At 38.0% G+C, this 26,346-nt stretch overlaps 2 protein-coding genes across 3 annotated transcripts; one reads left to right on the forward strand and one right to left on the reverse strand.

The window, feature by feature from the left end:
- The first annotated feature begins 4,827 nt into the window (after nucleotides 1–4,827).
- On the forward strand, nucleotides 4,828–12,026 carry mrps25 (mitochondrial ribosomal protein S25). Its single transcript, XM_051117345.1, has 4 exons — nucleotides 4,828–5,072; nucleotides 5,354–5,460; nucleotides 5,555–5,642; nucleotides 11,474–12,026. The coding sequence occupies exons 1-4, from the start codon at nucleotides 4,939–4,941 to the stop codon at nucleotides 11,664–11,666; spliced, it is 522 nt and encodes a 173-aa protein (XP_050973302.1). The 5' UTR covers nucleotides 4,828–4,938; the 3' UTR covers nucleotides 11,667–12,026.
- On the reverse strand, nucleotides 11,710–21,728 carry LOC127169750 (rabenosyn-5). Of its 2 annotated transcripts, XM_051117342.1 has the most exons (12): nucleotides 21,560–21,728; nucleotides 20,179–20,435; nucleotides 18,115–18,246; nucleotides 17,857–17,957; nucleotides 17,413–17,458; nucleotides 17,166–17,327; nucleotides 16,522–16,772; nucleotides 15,297–15,367; nucleotides 15,085–15,171; nucleotides 14,895–14,997; nucleotides 14,654–14,758; nucleotides 11,710–14,142 (listed from the first exon to the last, which is right to left on the reverse strand). In XM_051117342.1, the coding sequence occupies exons 2-12, from the start codon at nucleotides 20,339–20,341 to the stop codon at nucleotides 13,141–13,143; spliced, it is 2,223 nt and encodes a 740-aa protein (XP_050973299.1). In that variant the 5' UTR covers nucleotides 20,342–20,435; nucleotides 21,560–21,728; the 3' UTR covers nucleotides 11,710–13,140. The 2 variants fall into 2 exon arrangements, with proteins under 2 accessions (XP_050973299.1, XP_050973300.1); XM_051117343.1 differs by lacking the exons at nucleotides 20,179–20,435; nucleotides 21,560–21,728 and adding an exon at nucleotides 18,783–18,876.
- Nucleotides 21,729–26,346: the final 4,618 nt, after the last annotated feature.

A 26,346-nucleotide genomic window follows, 5' to 3' on the forward strand; every position in this document is an offset into this window, starting at 1 on the left:
TTCTCCGACAGGGAAGGCCTCTGGAGCTGACTCGTGGTCAGACGGGGCCTCTGGAGCAAACTTGAGACCAGACGGGACCTCTGGAGCAGACTTGAGACCAGACGGGAGCTCTGGAGCAGGCTTGTGATCGGACGGGAGCTCTGGAGCAGGCTTGAGACCGGACGGGGGCTCTGGAGCAGGCTTGAGACCGGACGGGGGCTCTGGAGCAGGCTTGAGACCGGACGGGGGCTCTGGAGCAGGCTTGAGACCGGACGTGATCTCAGGGGCGGACTCATGAACAGACGTGACCTCAGGTGCGGACTTGTGAACAGACGTGACCTCTAGAGTGTAGTGTGCGGCCCACATACTGAGAATGGTGATCGCCATCACACTGGCAGAAATCATGTGACTTGACTCTGGGCGGTCAGACGAGACATGGTGAGGCTCTAGACAGATAGACGAGACGTGACAGGGCTCTGGAAGGTCAGACGAGACGTGACTTGACTCTGGGCCATCAGGCGGGACGTGACTTGACTCTGAAACAACAGCAATACCTTGGCTTGGCTCAATAAGTGCTGCTGTGACTTGACCTGACACGTGAAGTCCAGCGACGATTTGACTTGGCCCATGAGGATCAACGGTGACTTGACCTGGTTCGTGGTGACTGGCTGAGGCCTGACTTGGCTTGTGAACATCAATTGTGACTTGACTTGGCTCGTGAAGATCAATGACCTTACTTGACTCAGGAACCACGGCTGTTACCTTGCTTGACTCAGGAGGAGCGGCCCTGACTTCTCTCGGCTTGTGAAGATTAACAATGACTTTACTTGGCTCAGGAACGACAGCCTTGACGTTGCTGGACTTGGCGGCTTGACTGGACTCTGGAGCAGCGGCTGAAGCTTGACTTGGCTCTGGAATAACAGCAGCAGCTTGACTTGGCTCATGAGGATCTGCAGTAACCTGGCTTGGCTCATGGAGATCCGCTGTAACGGGACTTGACTCATGAACAACATGGCTTGGCTCAGGAACAACAGCTGTAGCGTGACTTGACTCAGGAACAACATGGCTTGACTCAGGAACAACAACTGTAACGTGACTTGACTCGTGGGGAACAGCTGTGACTTGGCTTGACTCATGGAGAAAGACAGCTTTGGCTTGACCTGACTCTGTCTCTTGACTTGACTCAGGGGTAGCTGCCGCGACATGGAGCGCCACTTTAGCTGCCCATACCGTCATTAGGGGTGTGTCCAGCACGTGGGCCATCATGACCACAGGTGGCGTCCGGATGCGGACCACAGGTTCTGGAATGGCAGCCATATTGTGGAATGGCTTGGAGACGGCGGTCATCTTGTGCAGTGTCTTGGAGACGGCGGCCATCTTGTGCAGTGGCTCTGGCGTGGCAGCCATCTTGTGCAGTGGCTCAGGAAAGATGGCTGTAACTTGACTTGAGACAGGGCCGACAGCTGTAATTTGATTTGACACAGGAACAATAGCCGTAGCTTGCCTTGACTCGGAAGCTTGACTTGACTCAGGAAACACAGCTGCAACTTGCCTTGACTCGGAAACTTGACTTGACTCAGGAAATACAGCTGCAGCTTTATATGGCTCTGGTATGGTGGCTGTGACGTGACGGGGCTCTGTTGTTGCAGCCAGGATATGAACGCGCTCCGGCGCGGCCGCCATTTTGTGAACGGGCACCGCTGTCGCCGCCATTGCTCGAGCGCGCTCCGCCACAGCCGCCATTTCCCGCGCGATCCAGGCGGTCAGCGGTTCCGTGGCGTCGCGCTCCCCATCCGCGACACCCACGGTAAATGGAGAGCCCACACACAACAGAGCAAAGTCTAGAAATTCCGCAAGTGATGAACGCGGACCCTCGCGTCTGAGTCTGGCCTTTAGAGCCTCATTAACGCCATCACAAAAGATTTCCATAATGATGCAGTCCGGCAGGGTAGAATAGTTTGCGATAGCTAAAAACTCACGGATGTGTTGCTCGAGCGTGCGTGGTCCTTGTTTAATTCTACAGAGACCTCCTGTCAGTGTCCATATCTGCTGAATGTCCAGGTGAAAAGCTGCTGGATCCTTTTGTGACGGAGTATTCTGTAACGCGGAGTGAAAGACGAGAGGCCAGCGGATCCACTTGCGAGCTTTTATTAGGACGGGACAAAGACATAGTCGTACAGGCAGGGTCAAAACAGCAGCAGACAGGTATATCACAGGCAAGACATAGAGAATAATCCAAGAACGATAGATAGTCCGAAAAGGCAGGCGGCGAACAGTCGAAAAACGGGGGAGCCAGGCGAGAGAACAAAGAACTAGAAACAAGGAAACTAGGAAACGTTAACTATGGAAATACAACAATAACAACTCACAATACTCCGGGGTTTGCAAGGGGAAAGACCGGGGCTTTTATAACGCCGCTGATTGGTCGCGGATGAAGTGCAATGGCTGATGGGGAATGTAGTCCGGGGTGTAGTACAACAGTCAGAGTGTGATAATGGGGAGAGAGTGACATCTGGTGGTGAGCGGACAGCGGGACACCGACCAGATTCGTGACAGTCCCAGTTGGGGTACAGGATGTGCAAATTTCTGCTAAATGTTCATGTTACATACTTTGATTGCATCTGTGAGTAATAAAAAATTTAACTGGTTGTGTAAAATAGGTACATAATATCATAATATCAATACATCACTTGATATACTCCTAATTGTATCAGAATTTTTTGAGGTATCTGCAAATTTTGTATCACTAGGCATGCAACATATAATACTTTCTGAAAGCACTGTATAATACATAATGAAATTTTGCAATCATTAAATATTGATTATATATATTATATATCAATATTAATTATTTTATGCATTCAATAATTTTATGTTGCCGTATGTTGTCTGCTGTATTTTATTTCAAACTATTTCATAAGGGTTTTTATTTATTAAGACATTTTATCTGGTTTTTCATTTAACTTAAGTTAATTAGGTATTTGATGCCTTATTTATGCTTACATTTCAATTATTGTTTAAATCATTGCGTATTTAATACAGTACTGAATACTCTGGTGTTCATCAAATAGACAATGGAACCCCTCCAGGAAGTGTTTGTAGCCCTGTATGTTTTAACATAATGATATTTTGGGGGAAAACTGAATCAGGGATAGGAAAAGCACTATACGTGGATGACAGAGTTCTGTGGAAAGTGGGAAAAACCTGCAGTATGTAGGGGAAAAAAAATGCAGGAGGCCATAGATGTAGTTGAAAATTGGGCTAATCAATGGGGTTTTTGTCTTTCAGTTGCAAAAAAACCCAGGTAATATGTTTTTCAAAAAAGAAGACTCCTAAAATTAAGTTAAAATTATATAAACAAACATTAGAGCAAGTATCAGTAATTAGGTGTCTGGGTGTGTGGATGGACTCCAAATGAACATTTAAGTCACACATTCAGAAGTTATTTGATAAATGTAAGAAAGGAGTCAATGTGCTGAGGTGCTGGGCAGGAATGGATTGGACTGCTATAAAAGACATTCTCCTAAAAGAGTATACTGTGCATTAATTAGGCCAGCAATTGATTATTGTAGAATCAACCCATTATTAATTAACTAAGATAGAGGTGATTCAAAACCAAGCCCTTGAAATATGTTGTGAAGCTTTTAGTTCCTCTCCTGTGACAGCTTTGCAGCTAGAAGTGGGTGAAACACCACTAGACATTCATGAAATTCAGCTTAATGGTATATATTGGGCTGCTAATATATAAAATATAGGAGAGCTGCTGGGAATATACGCAGACATATCTGAATAGCTTTGGATGGACAGCAGGGTCAACAAATAGTTATAAGTAATATGGATATTAGCCCCACGGTGGCTCTGCCAGTATGGCTTTTCTCCATGCCAACAGCTGATTTGCAAATATTCAAATTAATAAATGAAAACCAGAAATATGGTCCAAAAGAGACAATAGTGAAGCAGCATTTAGAAATTTATACAAATGGCTCTAAAGACCCGGAAACTGGGCGCACAGGTGCTGCCATGTATATTCCTGACTTTAAATATAAATCTGCAACAAGAACGGCTAATAGTATATTAGTGTAGGCAGCAGAGATGATTGCTGTTCAGATAGTGGAAGAAGTCCAACAACAGTTGTAATCTGTTCCCATTCATATGTATTTACAAGTATACTGAGAACAAGTATACTGGAAAATCGCAATCGAGACAAGATATATTAATAGAAGTAATGCAAAGTTTGTATCGAATATGTCAACTGAGAATTATAGTAGAATTTTATGGGTGCCTGCTCATGTTGGAATGGAAGGAAATGAGGAGCTGGACAAGAAACCAGTGAAACTGGTTCTTAAGCACACAAATATCGACATATGTATACCCTTGAGTAAATCAGGAATTAAAGGTTTAATTAAAGTAGCTGTCAGAAAGATGTGGCAAGAGAGATGACAGGAAAACACGAATCCGGTCAGTGTAATCATCGTGGACTTCCAGAAACTGTAGAGCATGTGCTGATTAACTGTATAGGGCATATGAAAGGGAAAGACTCCAGTTAAAAGAGGAATTAAAAATCTGCTGACATTAATTCTATGACATTACAGAACGTGTTAAACAGTCCTCAAAAATGTTACAAAGCTCTTATAAATCTCCTGAAAATGAAGTTATATAACAAAATATAGGTAGATTTTTTATTTTATTTTATTTTTTTGTTTCCCTTGATATCATCGCCTCACACTCCATCCCAGTAGCTGGCGGAATATGCACCACAAGCTGGTTTGCCAACCTCCATAAAACATCAAAAGAAGTGTTTGTGCGCTCTTCTCCAGTCCTCTAGTTGGCGCTAAACGGTGTGTTTCGATTGAGCAGACGATGTCAATAAACCGAAGCAGGAGCAGCATGAGCTGATGTGTTGAGATCGCGTCTGTGGATCATTCAGTGACATAATTTACACAAATTAATAATTTAATCATGCCGATGAAGGGAAGATTCCCCATACGGAGGACACTGGAGTATCTGCAGAAAGGAGAAGTTGTGTTTAAAAAATCAGTGAAGATTATGACTGTCAATTATAACACACATGGAGATCTGAGTGAAGGAGCAAGGTCAGGAAAACATCATCAATAGCTGACTTTATTTGCCTCGCCTTCAAGATGATTTTTTGTTTTTAAGAAATGTCTTAAAAGTGTATTAAGTGTTTTCACTGTCAACATGTCACGCTGCTACAGACAAAAATACGGTTTGTGTTTTAAACAGTGAATTTAAAAAAATCTGTGAATAGAAGAGCATTAACTACATGTAATCAAGAATAAGCTGTAGGAGAAAAATGGACAAGCAGTGGCGTATATGAGAATTTATGATATTAATGTATAATGTTGTTTGGCAGGAAGTTTGTGTTCTTCAGTATCCCTCAAATCCAGTACAAAAACCCCTGGGTTCAAATAATGATGTTCAAAAACATGACACCCTCACCCTTCCTCCGATTTTACCTCGGTAAGTTTGTTTGTTTATTTATTCATTTTGAATCTAGTTTTCCCTCGCTGTGACTCGCTGTAACTTCTCTTTTTTTCTCTCTCATTGTATTTAGATGATGGAGAGCAAGTGTTGGTGGACGTAGAAGGAAAAGACCATAAAGAAATTACTAACCATGTGAAGATGATCCTTGGCAAGTCAGAGTAAGTGTATTTACATTTATGCATTTGGTAGATGCTTTAATCCAAAGCAGTTTATTTTGTTCAAGGTATAGATTTAATCAGTTTCTGCGTTCCCAACGTTTGAACCCACGACTTTGGCCCGACCTCTACACTCAAAAAAATATTTCAGCCCTTAACTTAATTCAATTACGTACAAAATTTCCATGCATTTAGATTACGTAGTTTTAATTTAAACAAATCAATTAAACTTAATGTGATTCAAATGCATCAGTCTTACGTAAATGAAACAGGTAAAGTTGATGTAATAGTTCCCAGTGTTAAACAAACCCTGCTCAGTGTTCATGTGTTTCCACACTACAGAGTGTTCAAGTAGCATTGACACAGTGTTGGAGTTAAGGAGATCATTATGTCATGATTGACCAATTATGATGAACACCTGTTTTTTAGAAGCAGAATCACAGAAGGAAAGAGAAACACAAGAATCAGCCACAGCCAAAGATAAAATTAACTTAAATAACTGAAGACATTAAATCTCTGATTAAACAACTCCACAAACAACATTACAGATTGACTTGATTTCTGTCATATATCTATAAATATTATTTCAGAACATCTAAACAGAGGTTTAGATGTTTTATTTTATTTTTTTTTTTAAGTTTCAATTGACCTCACCATCATGGCGAACAGGGTTTACTTTAGTTGGACTCTTGACTTTTAATTTTTTTGGCTGTTGTAATTATGTGTATGAAGCACATTTATTACAACAAAATAAAAAAGCCAAAAAGAAGTCTGATTAGGTGTTTTTGGTTAATTTTTATTGTTTGTTAAATCATTATCATCCAGTGGCATGATGCACTGATCTCATGCAGTGGTTAGTCTATTATTATTTCTATTATATTATGTTTACAACAGGTGTATGAACTATTATGGATGTTTATCTTATACACTAAATCTTGAAATCTACAGCATCAGTTTGACACACACAGACATCAAGAATCAGCATTTGAATCTCAACAATGGTGACATTCAACAGCTGCATGCTGGGTAGCAGCAGAGTACAAATCTCACCCATGACTCCCAGCATGCAGCTGTTGAATGTCACCATTGTTGAGATTCATATGCTGATTCTTGATGTCTGTGTGTGTCTAAGTAATACTGCAGATCTTAAAGTAGTAATAGTAACAGTTCATACAACTACTGTAAATATAATGAAACTAAGAGGTAAACCACTGAACAATATCAGCAAATCAGGCCACTTGACAATGATTACAACATCAATAATAATTAACCAAGAACACTTAATAAGGACCCCTTTTTTTGCGCTATACAAATGTGCTCTACGAACACAATTACAGCAACCAAAGAACAAAAAAAAAACTATACTAAGAAAGTCAAGGGTCAAGAGCCCAACTAAAGTAAACCCTGTTCGCCATGATGGTGAGGTCAAATGAAACATTTTTTAAAATAAAACATCTAAACCTCTGTTTAGACGTTCTCAAATAATATTTGTGGATATACGACAGAAATCAAGTCAAACTGTAATGTTGTTTGTGGAGTTGTTTAATCAAAGATTTAATGTCTTCATTTATTTAAGTTAATTTTATCTTTGGCTGTGGCTGATTCTTGTGTTTCTCTTTCCTTCTGTGATTCTGCTTCTAAAAAACAGGTGTTCATCATAATTGGTCAATCATGACATAATGATCTCCTTAACTCCAACACTGTGTCAATGCTACTTGAACACTCTGTAGTGTGGAAACACATGAACACTGAGCAGGGTTTGTTTAACACTGGGAACTATTACATCAACTTTACCTGTTTCATTTACGTAAGACTGATGCATTTGAATCACATTAAGTTTAATTGATTTGTTTAAATTAAAACTACGTAATCTAATTGCATGGAAATTTTATACGTAATTGAATTAAGTTAAGGGCTGAAATATTTTTTGGAGTGTAAGGCTCCTACATTAAGTAGTGTTTTGTGTGATGTAAATATAAAAATAAATCAACGCGAACCCCGTTTTGTTAAAGCACTCAGCATAAATGAGTATACATATTTAGAAACTTAATTTTAGTAATTACTCTTTACTTATTAGGGTTAGAATGTCAGAATTATTACACTTTATTTTTCAGTTTTATTGAAATGGTTTTAGTTAAAAACTTTAAATGAAATATGTTAATAAGTTACATTGAATAAGTGGCTTTTTTTTTAAACCACAATCAGGTTGAAAATCTACAATAGAGACAATATCATACCACGCTTTATATATACACTCATAGAAGAGGGACAAAACAGGGTGCGATATTGAAAAAATAAAACCTTACTCAGACAAATGAAACTACATTCATGTATCTTTCTTGTACTAAGCTACTGAGCTATGCTTTGATACAACCTCCCAACCTTTCTCTTTTTTTTTTTTTTTTTAATCAAAATGTGCTTTTGACCTTGCAATCAAGCAATTTAACATTTCAAAACACATTCTCACAGTAGAAGACAGATTACATTTTCAAATGTAACCAACAAGTATTTTAAGTTATCATTGCTGCACAAATGATCTGCTTCCTCTCATCTGAGAACAGTATGTCTGCTGTGCATCTGCTATGGTAACAAGGTAACTTTTAAAAACGGTTATATGAACAAATAAAACAATTGTTGTTACCTCTATCCATTTACATTGTATCTCACCTCAATTTCACCAGAATCTTAATATTCTTAACAAGTGATCCAAAAATGAAATGAAACGAAACGAAACAAATGAACTGTATTATGTATAGGTGTTCCCTCAGCCTTGTGTGCCCTGAATCTTATGTTCCCTCAATCCTGACTCTGCTGTCAAGTCACATATTTAGTATTTATACATTATTAGAAAAATTAAACACAATTCTATAGTATATACAATTAAAAATGACTTGAAAACCACAAAAATATGATGACTTTGTTGAATGTCAACTCATTTTGTTTTCTCTGATGATGCTAGATGCTAATAGAACTTGCTTCAGGAGAATAAAATGATCTGAACGTTCCAGATAATTTCCTCAGAAACTGGAAGAGGGTGTTGGCACATCATGGTTGTGACACAGGAAATATTAACATTAGGATTTTAAATATTCTAAAACTATAAAACCTACCAGAGCATGTGTGACAACGATGTACTCTGCGCTTGCATGTCTCATTGAAGAACAACTTTGCTTTGATTTGAGATGATATTAAGTGTTGCTTTTGATAAAACAAGCTCTTTTTCATCATTAAAAAACATTTTTATCTATTTTATAGATTGAACCCTTCACAGTATGTTAAAAAGAATTGGAGGCCAAAAAATGAAGGGTTGCAAGAAATTCTGATAGACCTGGTATGGCGTGACTTCATCTAGTTGAGGGTTCCAAGTCGTCTTTTATTTCCTGACGCAAACTAAAAATAACATGGCTTGGCAAACAATATGTTCAGATAAATAATTATTAATTAAATAATAATTTAATTACAAATAATTGTAATTAAAAATATGTTTGGAAAAAAATTTTTGGGGGGCGTTAAATACCAGTAATTTGACAAGCACAAACATTAGTAAATTGCGTTACATGATTCATTACAGGGGTCATCGAATGCAAACTTCACTTTTACATGTTGTTTGAAAATAAATGTGTGTTGGCAGTGACAGCAAATCTACCCTATAATGATAAAAATCCATGCAGTGGTTTTTAATTAATCTGTAAAAATAATATTCCCTTTTTCAAATCAAGCCATTGTGACGTCACACCAACAGAGGCCGCTCCCACGATAGTTGATTGACACAGCCGTCTTACCTCAGACCCGTCCTGAGTGAGCTGAGAGCAGACTCCACTGCAGGGGAAGACAAGAATGTCTGAGATTGAGCGATTGAGGTGTCCTGTTTTTGGATGTAATTGTGAACATAGCAGTCGTCATTTACTCTCGACGTCTGAGCCGCTGAAGACACAGAACATTATTTTTGTTTGTGAAGGGAATGCGCTTCAATCTACTTAAATGTATCTATGTTCGTGCGAATCATTTGTGATCCAGATTCACCTACAGCAGAAGTGAGTAATAAGGGTTTTTAATGCATCTTTGCAAATCACCTGTTAATAATGTGCTAGTTAGCAAGTTTCGCTTTTGCTAAAGTAAACAGCCTCAGAGATCAGCTCGTCACTCCACAGAGAGAAGAGAGGGGCGGGATGAGCAGAGCTCATTAGCATTTAAAGGAACATGCAACAAAATTGTGTAAAAAAGGCTGTTTTTTACACTACCATTGAGACATTTTGTTGCAAAGTATGTTATAGAATTTTCATTAAGACCATAAAGAATCATTACAACTTGTGAAAAATGGGCATCTGATGACCCCTTTAATACTACTCTCCCATAAATTGTGCATCTGAAAAGGAAATTCCTACAAAAACATAATCTTTAGTAAATCCTGACAGTACTACTTTAATGTCAAAAGACTGTTAGTAAATCTGGCCCTAAGTGTCATGGATTTTATATAATAATGATAAAATTAAATAGAAGAGAATAAATGTGTTAAATACATTCAATTATTAATCCCTCGTAACATTTACAATTGAAAATATTTTCATTTTTAAACCTAATAGCAGTTACAATTGCTGGACATGTTTTGTCCCATGTCTCAAGAATCAGTGACGTAATGGGTATATGTCGACTGTCACCTGACCAAACCCGAAAACGGGACTCATTGCATCTGTGGATTTTTAAGCTAATCAGCTAACCTAGCTACTTGTTTTTAGTTTTGGCATTTTATTCCATTTTAATATTAAAGAAAAATAAAGTTTTAGATATCAGTCTGATTATGTGATGAACATCAGCTATGATCATCTTTGGTTACTCTTCAGACACACATTAACGAGCGAAGAAACAAGATTTTGTTTGTTTTTTATTGAATTTGAAAGCTGAACAAAACTTACTGTGTTTTTTATTACTGGATGGCAGGTATGCAAAAAAAACATTGAAAACAGCATAGATTAAATGATGAGTTTCAGACTCAAGAATCCACATCGGTATGGATTAAAATCAAGAACTCTACACTTGTCAACCTAGTCCTAGAGTTCACAGCTGACATGTTTACGGGTGAAATCATTAAAGAGTGGATGGGAAATGATGATTTCTAATAGTTAAAAATAAAGATAATTAACATATTTATAAAGCTACAACACTTTGGGATGGCCTCTGGAGCCATAAGATACAAGATTCATGTCTTCTACAAGAGAAATGTTTTGTCTGTTTTAAGTTAAAAGCGATCCACTGTAGTATGCCTGAAGTGACACACTAAAGCGTGCATGAGTGAGGAAAGTTTAGGTGAAGGATATTTTGATTGGTATTATAAGACAGTTATATTATACAGTATGTTACAGATACCTGAAACAGATGTATCTTGCCATTTAAGTGCTGGCTGGGTGTTTTGCCTTTTTTTCTTTTTTGAAGAAGAATTTTTTAAATATTCATTTTAATTTTGAAATAAATTGATCTAGTAAAGTATACAGTCATTGGTGTAATATCATTGGTTGGGTCATATAGACCGTATAACATATTATTGATTGTTGTCAGGAGGGAATGAGAAAGTTAGTTGACACTGTCACATGTGCAAAAGGAAACTCTTCAGTTCTAACAGAAATTATTTTACTTGCACATGAAAACTCAGTGATGATCCCTACAAAGTATAGGAATAAAAACATTCAGGGATTTGCAAAGATTCAGGTGTCCAACCAGTGGTAATACTGTTATTACTGTTTGAATCCCAACCTGATTACAATTACGATAAATGTGTAAGTAAGACATATGTGCCTGTACTCTTCTCCTCACCCTGTTATGTCTCTTTTCGCCCACAGTAAAGTTCTTGAAGGAGAAGCTCTGGCTAAAATGGAGTTGTCAAACCCTGCTAACTTTGGGCCCAAGAAATATTTTCTGAGGGAGTGTATCAGTGAAGTGGAGGGTCAAGTTCCTCATCCTGGATTTGTCCCGCTTCCCAAAGAGATGACTGGCAAATACAGGGCCAAACTGGCTACAGGCTCTGATGAGTAAATACTGTTTGGGATGAATGTAAAAATACCCTCTTATTTAAAAAAAAAAAAAAAAAAAAAAAAAGGTCCTTTATCTTTGATGTTTTTTGACTTTCACTCAGACTGTGATTATGGAAAGCAAACTTGTTTTATAAACTTTCAAAACAATAAATATACAACAATTAAAAATTGGTTATTTATTCTTTTGTGAACCTTTCACAAAACAAAAACCTAAAGAATATCTCACCGTGTTTTCATTCAGTGAATTTTATTAATTATTAGTGTTACATTTGATACCTGATATTGCTTAGTGTAAACACAACATTATCCAAAAGCTAATGGAGAGGTTGTTAGTCACAACATGTTACTCTGATGACACAAATACAGTCACAAAAAGCATTACATTGTCTGTTTTCACTCTGTACAGAAAAGCCTTGATAGAACTCAATAGTTTTGATGTCTTTTTGTGGTGGGCACACATAAACGAAGGATTAATAATACATGCAAGCAAAATTGAGGAGATTTAACATACAGATGGTACAGTTTTTGCACAGCTATTCAGAGGAGCAGCAGGCAATAATGACGATATGCCCAAGTTTGTTACGTCAACACTGGTTTCCATAGCATTGGATGTATTTGAAGAATAGATCAATCATTTAAGTGCAACAAAAATCAGTACTACTAATGGCATAAAACTATGTAAATGTGCACAAACTTAATTACAGACAATTGACACTGATCAACCAAATTTGTAACCAACAGACTGTCCACCCAAAAATTAATAATTGAAGAGATGTTTTATTTTTTGGGCCTGTACAACGAAAGTAATCAGAGTTCTAAAATAGCTTTTGACAGCATCAAAATAAACAATGGTTTGGAACAGAAAGTAACCAGTGAAAGGATTTTCATGTTTGCGGGAACTATCTCTTGGATGTTTCAAAGGTAGAAACACAGGAAATTAGGGTTTCAATTTAGTGAAGTGCTGGTTATCCATTAGATCAATATAAAAAGAGTTCAAAGCTGCAGGAGTGCGTTCATGCTAGACTCTGATACATAAATTAACAAAATTCTAAAGCAAAATGAATTCTGAATCAAAGTAGCTTTGTGCATGAAATACTGACTTTGTTGAACAAGAAATTCTTCGGATATTTCAACAACTTCCATAAAACCTACCCATTTGTATGACTTGAAACTACGTAATAATGTATAATTAAGATTTTGTTCACATAAAATATTAACTGAAATATTTAGCAATGCTAAGACTCACTGTTTTTTTTTTTTTTTTTTTAAATTGATTAAATTACAAATTTAAATCAATGCAACAAATTCAGTTGTTCTGATTATGAATTGTCTGTGTCCCTACTACTTTCTTTCTTTTTCTTTTTGCTTTCTTGCACAGAAATTTCAAATTTGTTTCAAGTGTTTGTCTAGTGCATCTGTAGCTTACATTGTTATTTGTAACTGAAAACAAGCATCACCAATTACAAAATGAGTTGTTATTTTTTTCTTTTCTGCTCTTGTAGTGTGCGTTGCAGGTCCTTTAGGTTCTCTGACAAAAGCTCCACTTCATCAGAACGTCCACTTAACTTGGCATCAAAGATATATGCCCGGATATTATCAATCTGTTGTAGCAGTAGCTCCTCCTCAATGGTGTCATCAACTGCTGCACCATCCTCATCATCCTCTTCATCAAATGGATTGGTTGAGGCAGCTGGAATATCGTCAGAAACCTCTTTAAAAGGGTTACCTCTATCTTCATAATCTTCATCTTCGAAAGGATTTCTAGGTGACTTCACTTTACCTGTATCCGGATCTTCCATTTCATCATTTTCTTCCTCAAACGGGTTGTACTCTTTCTTTCCGTTGGCTGTCTGAGAGTTTGTTGGTTCCTCCTCAGAAGGAGAGAAATGCTCCTCTTCAAAGGGGTTTCTGGTGGGTGGAGTTGGTGTACGTTTATCTCTTTGCCTCTCTAAGGGAGGAGAGTTTCCTAATAGGCGTGACTTTGAAGACCCAGGGCTTCCGATCAAATGTTCTCCTAAGTCACCTTCTTCTTCTTCGTCTCTTTTCTGAACACCTTCTCTGTCTCTGAAATCCAAAGAAGAGTTTTTTGATTGGGTTCTGTACTCAAGCTCTCTTTGCTGTAGATGTTCAATTTGTCTCTGCTGTAGGTCTGCCTCCTCAGCCATCCTCTGTGAAAGCTGGATGGCCTGACTGGTCTGCTGAGCGTCAAACTCATCCTGCAGCTGGCGCAGGTTCTCCTCCAGCATGGCGACTTCATCGGTGCGGTTTGCGGAGCGTGCCTGCCGTAAGAACGACTCAATGTTTTTGATTTGCTGCAGCAGAGGGTCATCCAGCTCAGACCGAGAATGTAGAGTGTCTGATTGTGGCAGCCAGCCACCAGCTTTGGTCATGCGTGGACTTGGAACATCCTCATTTGCGCCGAGGGCCAGACGGTTATTTTCATTCTCCAATCGACGTTTTTGTGCCTCCAGACCTGCCTAAGTTACGTGAGACAAGTCAAAAGTTTTAAAAAAAAATGACATGCATAAAAATGAATTGCGTCAGACCAGCTTTTTATCCAGCAGTTTCACCAAAATTGTTTGCATATGTCTTATTGTACAAGAATGCAAATATTTATTCATTTATTAGAAACTTTAAAAACTTATCTAGACTACTAGTAAATAAATCAGACTCATCACTGATTTACTGATCTGACTCTTAAAATAATTGTACTGATGACCAGGTGCGATTAACCCTCTAGTTGTGTTAGGGTCAAATTGACCTGGAAAAGATTTTCTTTTTCCCGAAAATACTAGTTAATATTATCGCATTGGAATCAAACGTACTGACTTTGGTCCGAAAGAATAATAGAAAAAGGTCTTTCATTCTGGTACAGTTACCACCCACTAACATGCAGCTTCACATACAAGCAAACATTTCAACTTTATTTGATCAAAAAAAGAAAAACAGATTAAGAAACAGAATATGATCACGTTGCCGTTTATTCACCTGTCTCTCCTGCTGCGCCCTTTTCTCCTGCTCCTCTCTTCTCTTCTCTTTAAGCTCCTCAAATTTCTCCTTGGTGGGGAGTGACGTCAGACCCAACAGTTTCTCCTACGGGTGTAAGAAAGTAAGTGTTGAATGGAGAATCTGAACTTATAGCTTCATTCAGTTTTACCTATAAGTTTGTAAACCTCTTGCAGAATTGTCAATGTTTAACATTTTAAAAATATATAAATAAAGATCTCACCTGTATAAAAAGTGTAGCTGTGTAGCGCACCATCCTTTGCAGTTGCAGGGCTTTCGGGTGAGGCTGGACCTCATCTTTTAGTCCGAGTGTGAGTATCTTCTTACTAATGGCAAAAAAAAAACCCACAGAAATGCATGCTGTGAATCCTGATTTAGATCATCACAGTATGCGTCTTTAGTCTGTTTCCTACCTCAGAACATCAATGAGCTCATAGTATTTCTGTATCTCCATCCTTAGTGCAGCAGCATTCACTAGATTATAGGTTGTCTCCCCAGCACTACACAATACAGAGAAAACTTTGGAGTCTGGTAACGTTTAGGATGCGGCAGCAGGCATTAAAATGTCATTTAAAAATGTACAAATGTGCATTTGTAGTGCTCTTCTCATAGCTTGAGGGCTTACTTGAGAGACTCTGCCATGCGTGTGTACTCTGGAGCCTTAGCTTCAACTTTCTCCATACACGTCCTTAACCTCTGCACAGCAAAAACAAACAATACTATGACTAAAGTCTGTGCTGTATAGCTACCATTACAACAATACATTGCTGCGAGCAGCAATCATCAGGATCCAATCATCAAGCACCAATGGCCCATGTGGATGTGGAGGTAATACAATTGTCATGCTCCTCTTTCAATAGAATGTGTTTTTACTGCAAAGTCAACACGCTTGGAATTTTCACTGGCATAGAAGGGTTTGATGGAACAATTTACAAAAAAAACATGCTATTCTGAAAACATGCAAAAGAAATATGAATGTATATGCATGATGGATAATCGTTATATTAAACTATGGGCTGCATGAGATATTACTGGTTATTCAATGTTTAATAACCCTAGTGAAAATAAATATACGAAAATGTATTTAAAATACATTTATTTCATGCTAAGTATACTAGAAATACATTTACATATTATATAGTTAATAGCTATATAATGGTATATTTAAAAACTGCTAAAACTGGTATATTTAAAGTCTGCTAAACTGGAACAACTAATTTTGTGCTTAAATTGCATTTAAAGGCCGATATCAATAGTAACACTAGGCTTACTATTAAGAAATTGTGCATTGTGTACAAGTAGTGCGAAGTGTATTTACAATTTTTTTATTGAGTTTCAAGACTTAAACTATACTTTAGTAGAAAAATATTTAGTAGAAAATAAATGCATTTTAAATCTATTCCTTTTTTTACTAGGGAATACAAAACGGTTAAAGGCTGTTGGAATATTAATCACGTTTCTGCATTTGCTCAAACTGACGTGGACAGTGATAGGGCAGCATGAGCGAATGCAATTGACATTTGTGCTTTAGCTCTGTCTACTGTTGTTTTACATGAAGTGGCTAAAATAAATAATAATTCCGTCCAAAATCATTTTGTCAAGAGAAAAAGAGGAAAGAATACCATTTAGCACATGTAGCATGCACATTTTAACTGATAAGACTCTTTCACTTTTTCTCAAATGGCAGTGAAAGAGCCATGTTTTATTTTTTTCTATGGAGAACATTGAGAAGTGGTCTCCAGAGACATTCATTTCTAAGGAACACAGTTGTGATAAATATGTCATTTACACATTTCTGTTCATTTCGGGTTAAATAAACAACTAAAAACGCTTGAATCTAAAGTTCGTACCTCATAGAGTTTGACGATATCAGGCACGTGGTCTTTTTCCTCCAGTTTGTGCTGATGCCGGAGTAGTGCGTTCATGCAGTGATGGCAACAACGTACACGGTCCTCATCTTTCTCCTCCAACACAGAGGTGACAGATGAGATGCTGGTAATGGAGCCACGACGAGAAGTCTGCATCACCGGGACTGTAGTTCCAGGAGACCCGCTCTGGCCAGGAGCCCACAGGGCCTCCCTTGTTCCACTGGTTAATTTATCTGTAAGCACAGTATAGTATGTTCACATGATCTACTTCATTCAACGTAAAAAAAAAAAAAGAAAAAGAAAAAGACTATTTTCCCTAAGACATTTGTGATATGCTTCGGATGAATGCGCGATAGACATAATAATCAAAATCAAAAAGACCAATTCTGGAAAAGGGGGCAAGGAGCAGCTGTTCACTCACATTTAAAGACACATGTGTTTCTGCTTCCCCTCAAAATAGACATTTTCAAAATGATATAATTAATGATCTGTGGGGTATTTTGAGCTTAAACTTCACAGACACATTCTGGACAGACCTGAGACTTACATTACATCTTGTAAAAAGGGGCATAATAGATCACCAAAGTGTATAGCACTTTCCATTTAATCTAATATATGTAACTCACATGCCAGTGGCAGAGGAATAAACTCGGTGCACTTTCTGCACATAATGGACCCACAGAGTCTGCAATGGTGACGACGGTTGCGGATGTTGAATTTGCCCCCACAATCAGGGCAAAATGGCACATCCTGATCATTCACCCAGGATACCACTGACTTCTCAAGTGCTGAGAAAACAAAGCATAGTAGTCACATTTTAAGTCATTTTTTTAAACAGTACAAAGCACATGTGTAATTATTTTGTTCACGTACATCTTATTTGCGCTGCATCCATGTTGGTTCTGTCAAAGGACGTTAGCTGGCAACAAAAAGTAAAGTAGTCATGTGAAACAATTTGTTAAAATTGTTTTTATTTACAATTAATCCATTATTTAAATTTATCAGATAACCTTAAGTGCACAAAAAAACAAAAAAAAAAAAAAAATCAATCCAGACATTTCTAGCTATGCAAGCTAACATGTTCCAAAAAGTGTTAATACACATTTCAACTATTGGGTGCTGTTGTGTAAGTGTAAGCTGAAAAGTCAGTTCTGTCTTTCAGGTTAACTACTTAACTACTACATTAAGCATGCACTGTACTGTAGAACTAAGCCATGCATTTGCAATGTGTCTGTCTTCACATATTTGCTTAGAGTACATCAACAATCACACAAGACACAACTGAAATTACTAGGAAGACAATAGACAAATATTCACCTTTTCTAGTCGTATAATGCATTTGTTGACTTCAATAACATAATGGTCAATTCTTGCAGCTCTCTGCTTCTTAAAAAAATCCAAGTGACTGCGGGTGGCTCCTATTATAACAGAAAACTTATTACAGTCTGACAATGACAACTGTCAGACTGTAAACACCTAATGATACAGGAACAGCTTGTCTTGCTTTGAACTGAAAATTTTATCAAATTAATTTTTTTTTTTTTGTAAATTTGTCTTCGGTAGTAAGAACCTCACCGAGCTCCTGCGGCTCCCACATGTAGGGGTCCACTCCTCCATAATAAAATGATTCATAGCTGTTGTCTGTCCGCTCGTCTCCTTCCCGCTTTAACAGCTTGTCTTTGGCTTTCTTTGCCTTTTGCACCAGGCCTGAGAAACGATGTGAAAAATGCAGCTGAATACATCAATTCCTCCACTTAAAAGGAAACTAGGGTGTAAACCGACAGAGTTCTAGAAGAATCAGTGTACTCCGCCTAAATAAATGACTCATTGTCTGTATATAAAACATGGTTATAGTATGTCCAGATTTTACTATGCTTCAGGTCATGAAGAATTTTGGATGGATGCAAGGCCTTTTTAGGTCTACTATCAAGTTTATACTGGCTTCCATGGCTGCAGAACACTGTGTTTTCCTGCCAGATGGCAAGTTGGTGTGTCAAAACACTATTGTGAAAATTGGCAGCAGGAGGACCACAGAGGCCTTGGCTATGTATTGATGACGGAATCTGAATACAAATTATAATAACATGATAACAAATACCAGTTTGCAATATCTCAACAGCTAAAATAGCTGCAAGAGAATGGCACTGGAAATCTTGCGCATTCAAGTTACAAATAGCAGGCCTTACTCCTACGTTAAAATTAAGGTGTATAGACTTTCTTTTAAATAAGCAGGACTTAACTACCAAGGAAATCCTTTAGAAATGATAGCAACATATTAGGGCTGTGCAAATAATCGCATGCGATTATGATGCGCATCTCTTCAGTAATGCCGGTTCCGTGATTAGTCGTAAATTGCCATCACGTGCAGTCAGACGCATTCATTATGGAGCGGCACTCACTACAAAGAGCCCATATTGCGCGGCTTGTCAGTGAATTTCGGCTCTTTCGGCTCTTTCGGCTCTTTGTAGTGAGTGCCGCTCCATAATGAATGCGTCTGACTGCACGTGATGGCAATTTACGACTAATCACGGAACCGGCATTACTGAAGAGATGCGCATCATAATCGCATGCGATTATTTGCACAGCCCTACAACATATGAATAGATTTGTCCTGTGTTTTATTAAACAAACCTGCATCTAGGCTAAATTTATGCTGATAAATATGATAAGCTCTGGACTGTTTTACTCAGTAAGGATTGATCTAACAGTCTATCACACAGCAGAAATAAACAAAACAGCCAGTCAGTGCATGTCACTAACAAGCCTGCTTAGTGTGTGTCCCCGTGTGAATGAGCGAAACAGTTTTGTCTACCACGCACGCACATTTGAAGCTTGTGGTCAAAGATCTTTACGACAAACTGCCAAAAGTAAATTTAAGTTTAACTTGAAGAAATTACGAACGAAATTTATTACTATTTTATTCTAAAAATCAGTGCTGTTCTTTCAAAGCTTCTATTAATCAAAAAATTCTGAAAAAAAAAAAAAAAAAAACTGTACACAATTATTTTCAACATAACGATAATAATTTTTTTAAAAATATATTCAAACAGAAAAGTGTTATTTTAAATTGTACAAATATTTCACATTGTTACAGTTCTTGCTGTATTTTGGATCAAATGAATGCAGCCCCAGGGAGCAGAAGAGCCTTTCAACTCTTTTAAAACATAAAAAATCTTACTGATCAAACATTTTTTAATGGTAGCATTTAATATATCCATGTACATTTATGTAACTATTTTTATTATTATTTTAAATCTAATTTAACCATAGTTATGACAGTTACACTGTACAACTCATGCACTTTATACCCGAAAAATTGGTACTAACTACACTTAATATAAAAAAGCTTAAATCAAATCATTCTCACGGATTTTGTTTTAGTCAAACTTCTTAAAGTACTGGTGTAGTGCACAATGACTGGTGGGTAAACTGAACATGTACACTCGCTTCGGACTGGGATCTTATTAAGATGGCAGAATAAACTGTGAAGTTCACTTTGCACAGCACTTACGATCGAATGGAACACGCCTCATAATACACTTGGCACCGCAACACATGAGACACTCTATTCTTATTTATTCCCCTGAATAATGGAATATGAAAAATGGCAATCAATCTGAGGACTTTAGTCCAGCTTACTTCTCAGCTGACCACCAACGTGGCGGTTGTCACCGGAGTGTTCCTCTTCATAGTGGCCTTGTAGCTGGTAGAATGACTGGAGGTCTTTAAAACAGAGTGGACACAGGAAGCCCTCCTTCACCTCTGTTGAGTCCTCTAATGAAGGTGGGTAGATGGAGGCCATAAGGTAGGTTTGGATGTGAGAGGCTGGATCCAAATCTTCTCAGATTATGAGTCCCCTTTCTGACAGCACCGGCCATGCCAGACCCTGTCCATCACTCAAACAGTCATACATGCAAAAATACATTAATATTACATAACAAAGCATGTGACTTCTCAAAAAAAGACACATTTATATCATGTTAAATATTCTAAACATATTCTGCTATATCATGTTAAATTTTCATGTTAAAGGTTTACCCATGGTATTTCCATGAAAAGGTATTTCCATGTTATAAAAACAGACACACTTGTATGCATACTAAATGCTTCATCTCAGTGTCTAAGTCTTAATTAGGCACTTGCCCTTAGATAAAAATTGATGCCCATGCAATTATTGTATGGACTTACACAGTTCAGTTAAATGATAATGCAAACTATTTGCTGAAATAACCACAACATTACCAACAATCCGAAATAAGAATGCATGGTTTATCTGTCAGTCAGATGTGCGTCCACTACTTGAGCAATGGTCATTTGCCCAATTCATTTTATTAATACAATAAAGTAGCATCACTAAAAATGCCAAGCTCTAATTTAACATAAACCAAGATGGAGGAAAAAAAAGATATTCCTTAATTCATGGTACTTAATCAAATTGTCATTAAGTGTAGTACACAATTTTGTCTAAAGCCTTACTAATCAAAATCATAAGCTCAATCACAGCCCCCCCTGAAGGTCACTGTGTAATTCGCACCCTCTTAAATCTAGGACTGCGTTCTGCTACTAACACTTTTGTTTAGAATTATAAAGATGTGTTTTTTGCTTGGGTCTGCGGTTTGTTTGTTTATTTAATCTTTATTTTTGTGTTTTACACATACACATACACAGACCTTAACGTTTTCTAATAAGAGTATTTATGTATTTATTTATTTTTATTACCTTTTTTCTTTTCAGTTGGAACATGAACATTTTAAATTCGAGTTATAAACAACATAACGACAAATACTTTCCAAAAGCACTGAATTATATAGGTTGGACAAAGCTAGACCTGAAATAGATACTTCAGTCAAAAATGAAAATTCTGTCATTCGCAGATTTTTTTTCAGTTGTGTGTTAACCTAAAAGGCTTACATCAAGTAAACAAATGTTCAATCTATCCTCTATTGTAAACATGCTCGCCTGTCTGTTAGTTTGTCAGCAGGCCTTACGTAAATCACAGTGAAATGAGAAAGGAATCTACCTTTTTCCTCAGTGACAAGGTTTCACCTCCTTAAAAGCCACTTAAATACGAATGCTTAGAAATATCGTCAATAAACGCGCTTTAAATGAACAGTAAAGAGCTGATCATATATACGATCGTGTGACTCGGTTTACTAGGCGTGATCACAGGAACACTGAGCTAACGTACACATCACATCATCGTGTCAAAATAAAAGTCCCCCTTAAATTAATTTAGTGAAGAGATTCTTGTTGAATTTCTTCTTCTCCTCCTTCTTCTTTTTCTTCTTCTTCTCCTCCTCCTTCTTCTCTCTCTCTCTCTCTCTCACTCACTATGGTTGGTTTTATTTTTTTGTATTTTTTTTTAACTTTAGGAGAAATAAAGAAACAATAAAGTAAATAACAAATAAATAAATTCAAAAGATAGATAAAACTAGTATAGCTATATTTATTATTAGGGCCCGAGCACTGCAGTGCGAGGAACCTATTGGAATTGCTCCGTTTATTATTAGGGCCCGAACCTCTAAAAGAGCAATTAATATGCTTAGAATTTCATCAAACTCAACACCGCTGAGTTTGATTAATTAGAATAAGAAGTTGATATTTTCCACAAGTTGATTTATGATTCTTTGATTTAAAATTCTCAATGGTTTTGTAAAACAACACCCTTTTTACCTTGTCAAAATGAGCTCTGCAAAAATCATTTCATTCTAAGGGACTGTTCCTTTAAATGCAAATGAGCTCTGCTCGCCCCGCCCCTCTCTTCTGTCTGTGGAGTGACGAGCCTGTTTACATTAGCTGCGTTTAGCCGCTAAACTTCCTAACTACCATGTTATAAGGAAAGGTGATCGCAAAGATTCATAAGAAAAGCTTATACTCACTTCTGCTGTAAGTGAAGCTGGATCATGAATGATTTGCGCGAACATAGATGGATATATGTAGATCGGGAGGTGCATTCCCTTCATAAACAAACATAATCCACTGCATCTTCAGTGGCTCAGATGTCAGGAGTAAATGACTACCACTATGTTCATTATTACATCCAGCAACACAACACCTCAATCGCTCAATCTGAGATATTCTTGTCCAACTTACATCCCTGCTCCGGCATCGAAACAATGGAGGTTGGACTGTTACAGCTGGTCTGAGGTAAGACGCTCATGTCAATCAACTATTGTGGGAGCCGCCTCTTTGGGTGTGACGCCACACTGTCGAATGGCTCAATTTGAAAAAGGGGATATTATTTTTACAGATTAATTAAAAACCACTGCATGGATTTTTATCATTATAGGGTAGATGTGTACATACACTGACAACACGCATTAATGTTCAAACAACATGTAAAAGTGAAGTTTGCATCCGATGACCCCTTTAAACTAATTCAAGCATACCATGTTCAGTCTGCACCAAACTTCATATGTTTAATAAAAGTGAAGGCCTGAACACATCTATATTAATATTCATTTATAGGCACAGCACCACCAGCTGACAGCAGGAAGTTTGGCACACATAAATGACTTTGATATATTCCTCCTATATTTCTATATTAAAAGCATAGTGCCCACCATTTGCTGTTTTCCTAAAGCCACCGGTCGGCGGTGAGCCCGGGTGTGAGGGCCCTTTCATCGCTGCTTGTAGCTTTAATTATTATTAACACAAATATAATACCAATACCAAAAGTTCCTAATCGGACTAGGAGGACTGGAGACCAGGAGCAGACTGGCCATTGGGAGCACCGGGAGAAATCCCGGTGGCCTGGCAGTCGGTTGGCCCACTGCCCTACACTTTTTAAATATTGTTGTTGTTTTTGTTGCCTGCAGAATGTAACGTTACTAAAGTGATTATTTCCGAATTCGCCATTCAATAATAAAACTCCAATAAATCATGAATCGGTTAGTCTTGATTGGCAACGCGATACGCCTCGTGAATGTTCCGCTTATCCGCGCATTCGCCAAAAGGATGTGAGACTCGAGAATGGAGCGGAAGTGCCCAGGTGGAGCAGAGAGACAAATGTGAGAGGGGGTTCAATCTTCAACTGGCTGGCGGGAGTCACTGGCAGGTCACGTGACCTGCCAGTGGCTGGTGGCAGCTGCCAGTCTGATTTTGGGCGGGCTGACTGGCAGCTGCCAGCTGGCAGTTGCCAGCTGGCAGTATGCCTCAACAAGTTTCAGCAACAACAGATTTTCGGCAGATTTTGTGTTTTGTGCTTAATTTCTTATTGTGAACCTGTTCAGTTCTTTATTTTTAGCGCGATTAAAGTGTTTAAATGGCGGTGATTCCGACTGGTTGGTTAATGCCGCTTCTACTGGTCGCTCATTCAGCCGCAAGAGCGCTCCGAGTTCAACGCGTTCTCTACCACTTCTACTACAAGGAAGTATATTATTTCATGATTATTAATATCTTCTTATGGATCTTGTCTTTTAATTTGCCGACGTTTTATGGAGTTTTATTATGAATAAAGTGTTTAAATGGCCGTGGTTTCAACTGGCAGCTTATTGTCGCTTCCACTGGCAGTTCAGTCAGACAGCCGCGAGAGCGCTCCGAGGTAACGCGTTCTCTGCCACTCTTGCTACAAGGAAATATATTATTTCATGATCGTTAATATATTCTTAAGGGTCTAGTCTTTTAATTTGCCGACGTTTTATGGAGTTTAATTATGAATAAGGTGTTTAAATGGCCGTGGTTTCAACTGGCAGCTTATTGTCGCTTCCACTCCCAGCTTAGTCAGCCGCGAGAGCGCTCCGAGGTTAACGCGTTCTCTACCACTCTTGCTTCAAGGAAATATATTATTTCATGATCGTTAATATATTCTTATGGGTCTAGTCTTTTTATATGCCGACATTTTATGAGTTTTATTATGAATAAAGTGTTCAAATGGCCGTGTTCTCAACTGGCAGCTTATTGTAGCTTCCACTGGCAGCTCAGACAGCCGCGAGAGCGCTCGGAGTTTAGGCAAAGCGTCAGTAAGCAACCAGTCGTGATCACGTTCATTTGACCGCTTTAGTTGTGGAAAAAAAAAAAAAACTAAAACGTCAATCATACTAAAGAACAGAGTCATAAGAATACATTCATAACAATAAAATTGTGTATTTCCTTGCAGCGAGAGTGACAGAGAACGCGTTATACTCACAGATCTAAAGCGGTTGAGACTGCCAGCCACCAGCCCGCCACTGGCAGGTCACGTGACCTGCCAGAATCAGACTGGCAGCTGCCACCAGCCACTGACAGGCAGACTGGCAGCTGCCACCAGCCACTGACAGGTCACATGACCTGTCAGTGGCAGCTCCTGCCAGCCAGTTGAAGATCTAACCCCTACTGACAAATGTCCTGTTCAGGACTTAAAGTAGAGGTCAGTCAGTTACATTTGTAAATAGACTATTGTACTTTGTCTTTGTTTACTTAGTTAAGCATTAAACTCCTAGCAAAAGTTAGCAGTTGCAGTCATTTACTGCAAAATTTTACAAAATCATGGATTTCATGTGACGTCACACAGTGGTGCTGCCGCCATTTGTAGGACCGAATTGCAGTTCCGTCTATCTGCTGTGTTGTGATAACAGCAAATAACAATGGATTATTTACCAATAGATGTGGATGTATGGGTTCATTTCGATTAAATATTTCTCATAAGCATAGATGAGTTTTTACATTTTAGTATTTTACTTTAGCAAGCTCACAAAGGAACTTGCAAAATGTTAATTTCACGTGCAAGACTGCTGATTTGCCAGAAGACTTTCGTTATGCTCCACCTAAAGCTTATAAATCAACAAGATGTTTTAGATCTGTGACAAGTCACTATTCTCTGCTTTAGAGGTGTTTTGAACTTACTGTTTGAATGCTTTGCTTACTAGATCCTTGGACTTTCCAGGGGTTTAACAGTTTCAAATTATGTGATCACAACTCCCTGCTTCTTTTCATATTTAAGGTATTGTTTTTGTTAGCCTATAATGTACTAATTCGAGAGCCCGGTCACGTGAAAACGTGTATCAATAACACGATTTTCTGTTTGTACTTTGCATCCTATTTACATGCTGAAATTGACTTTGGCGTGCATATGATATGCATGTGTTTGACGTGAATAAACAGAACTTGGATGGATTAGTTACGGTTGTCTCAGATTGACTGTGTCTAGAATCTGGCACTGAGTATACAGACATCCAAGACCCGGTGCGGCAGATGGGCAAGTCTCTTGCAGGTGAGAATTTACCTGAAACTGGCCCGAGTGTATGGAGAAAGATTGTGTATGAGGTCAAAATGGTACATTTTCACTAAACTTTAGTGGAGTCAGCAGTTCGCTTGATAGTAAATGTATGGGACTGACTTGGCTTTGATGAGAAATTCAAACCACTGATAAAAATGCTTAAATCTAGTCCTGTTTGCAACAATGGTGCAGAATCATAGACAAAATTCTTAATTCACATGTCATAAAACAATGCTTGGAGAGTGATACAAAATCATAAATCTTTTTCAAAAATGTCAGTAAAAATGTGACTCCCACATCTTTATGGACTGTGAATTTAATGAACAATTTAATGAATTGAACATAGGGCTTAAGAACACTTTTCTTTATGCTGTAGAGGGTTAATTGGTTGAGTCATGCTATTACAGTGGTCTCTCTGCCTCATTTTGTTTATCTTTTTCAGAATCTGCCAATATACTTGCATCATTCTTTTTTTTTTTTAACAGCTTTAAACAGGTTCTGTTATTTTGCCATATATTAGGGAAATATAGAGCACTTAGAATTTAGAACTTAGACGGCCCATGTGCAGAATCCTAATAGAGTTGCAAATAATGCAGTCGGCGCGTCTCCTG

This window comes from Labeo rohita, chromosome 8 (assembly GCF_022985175.1).
Source record: "Labeo rohita strain BAU-BD-2019 chromosome 8, IGBB_LRoh.1.0, whole genome shotgun sequence".
Classification (NCBI taxonomy): domain Eukaryota; kingdom Metazoa; phylum Chordata; class Actinopteri; order Cypriniformes; family Cyprinidae; genus Labeo; species Labeo rohita.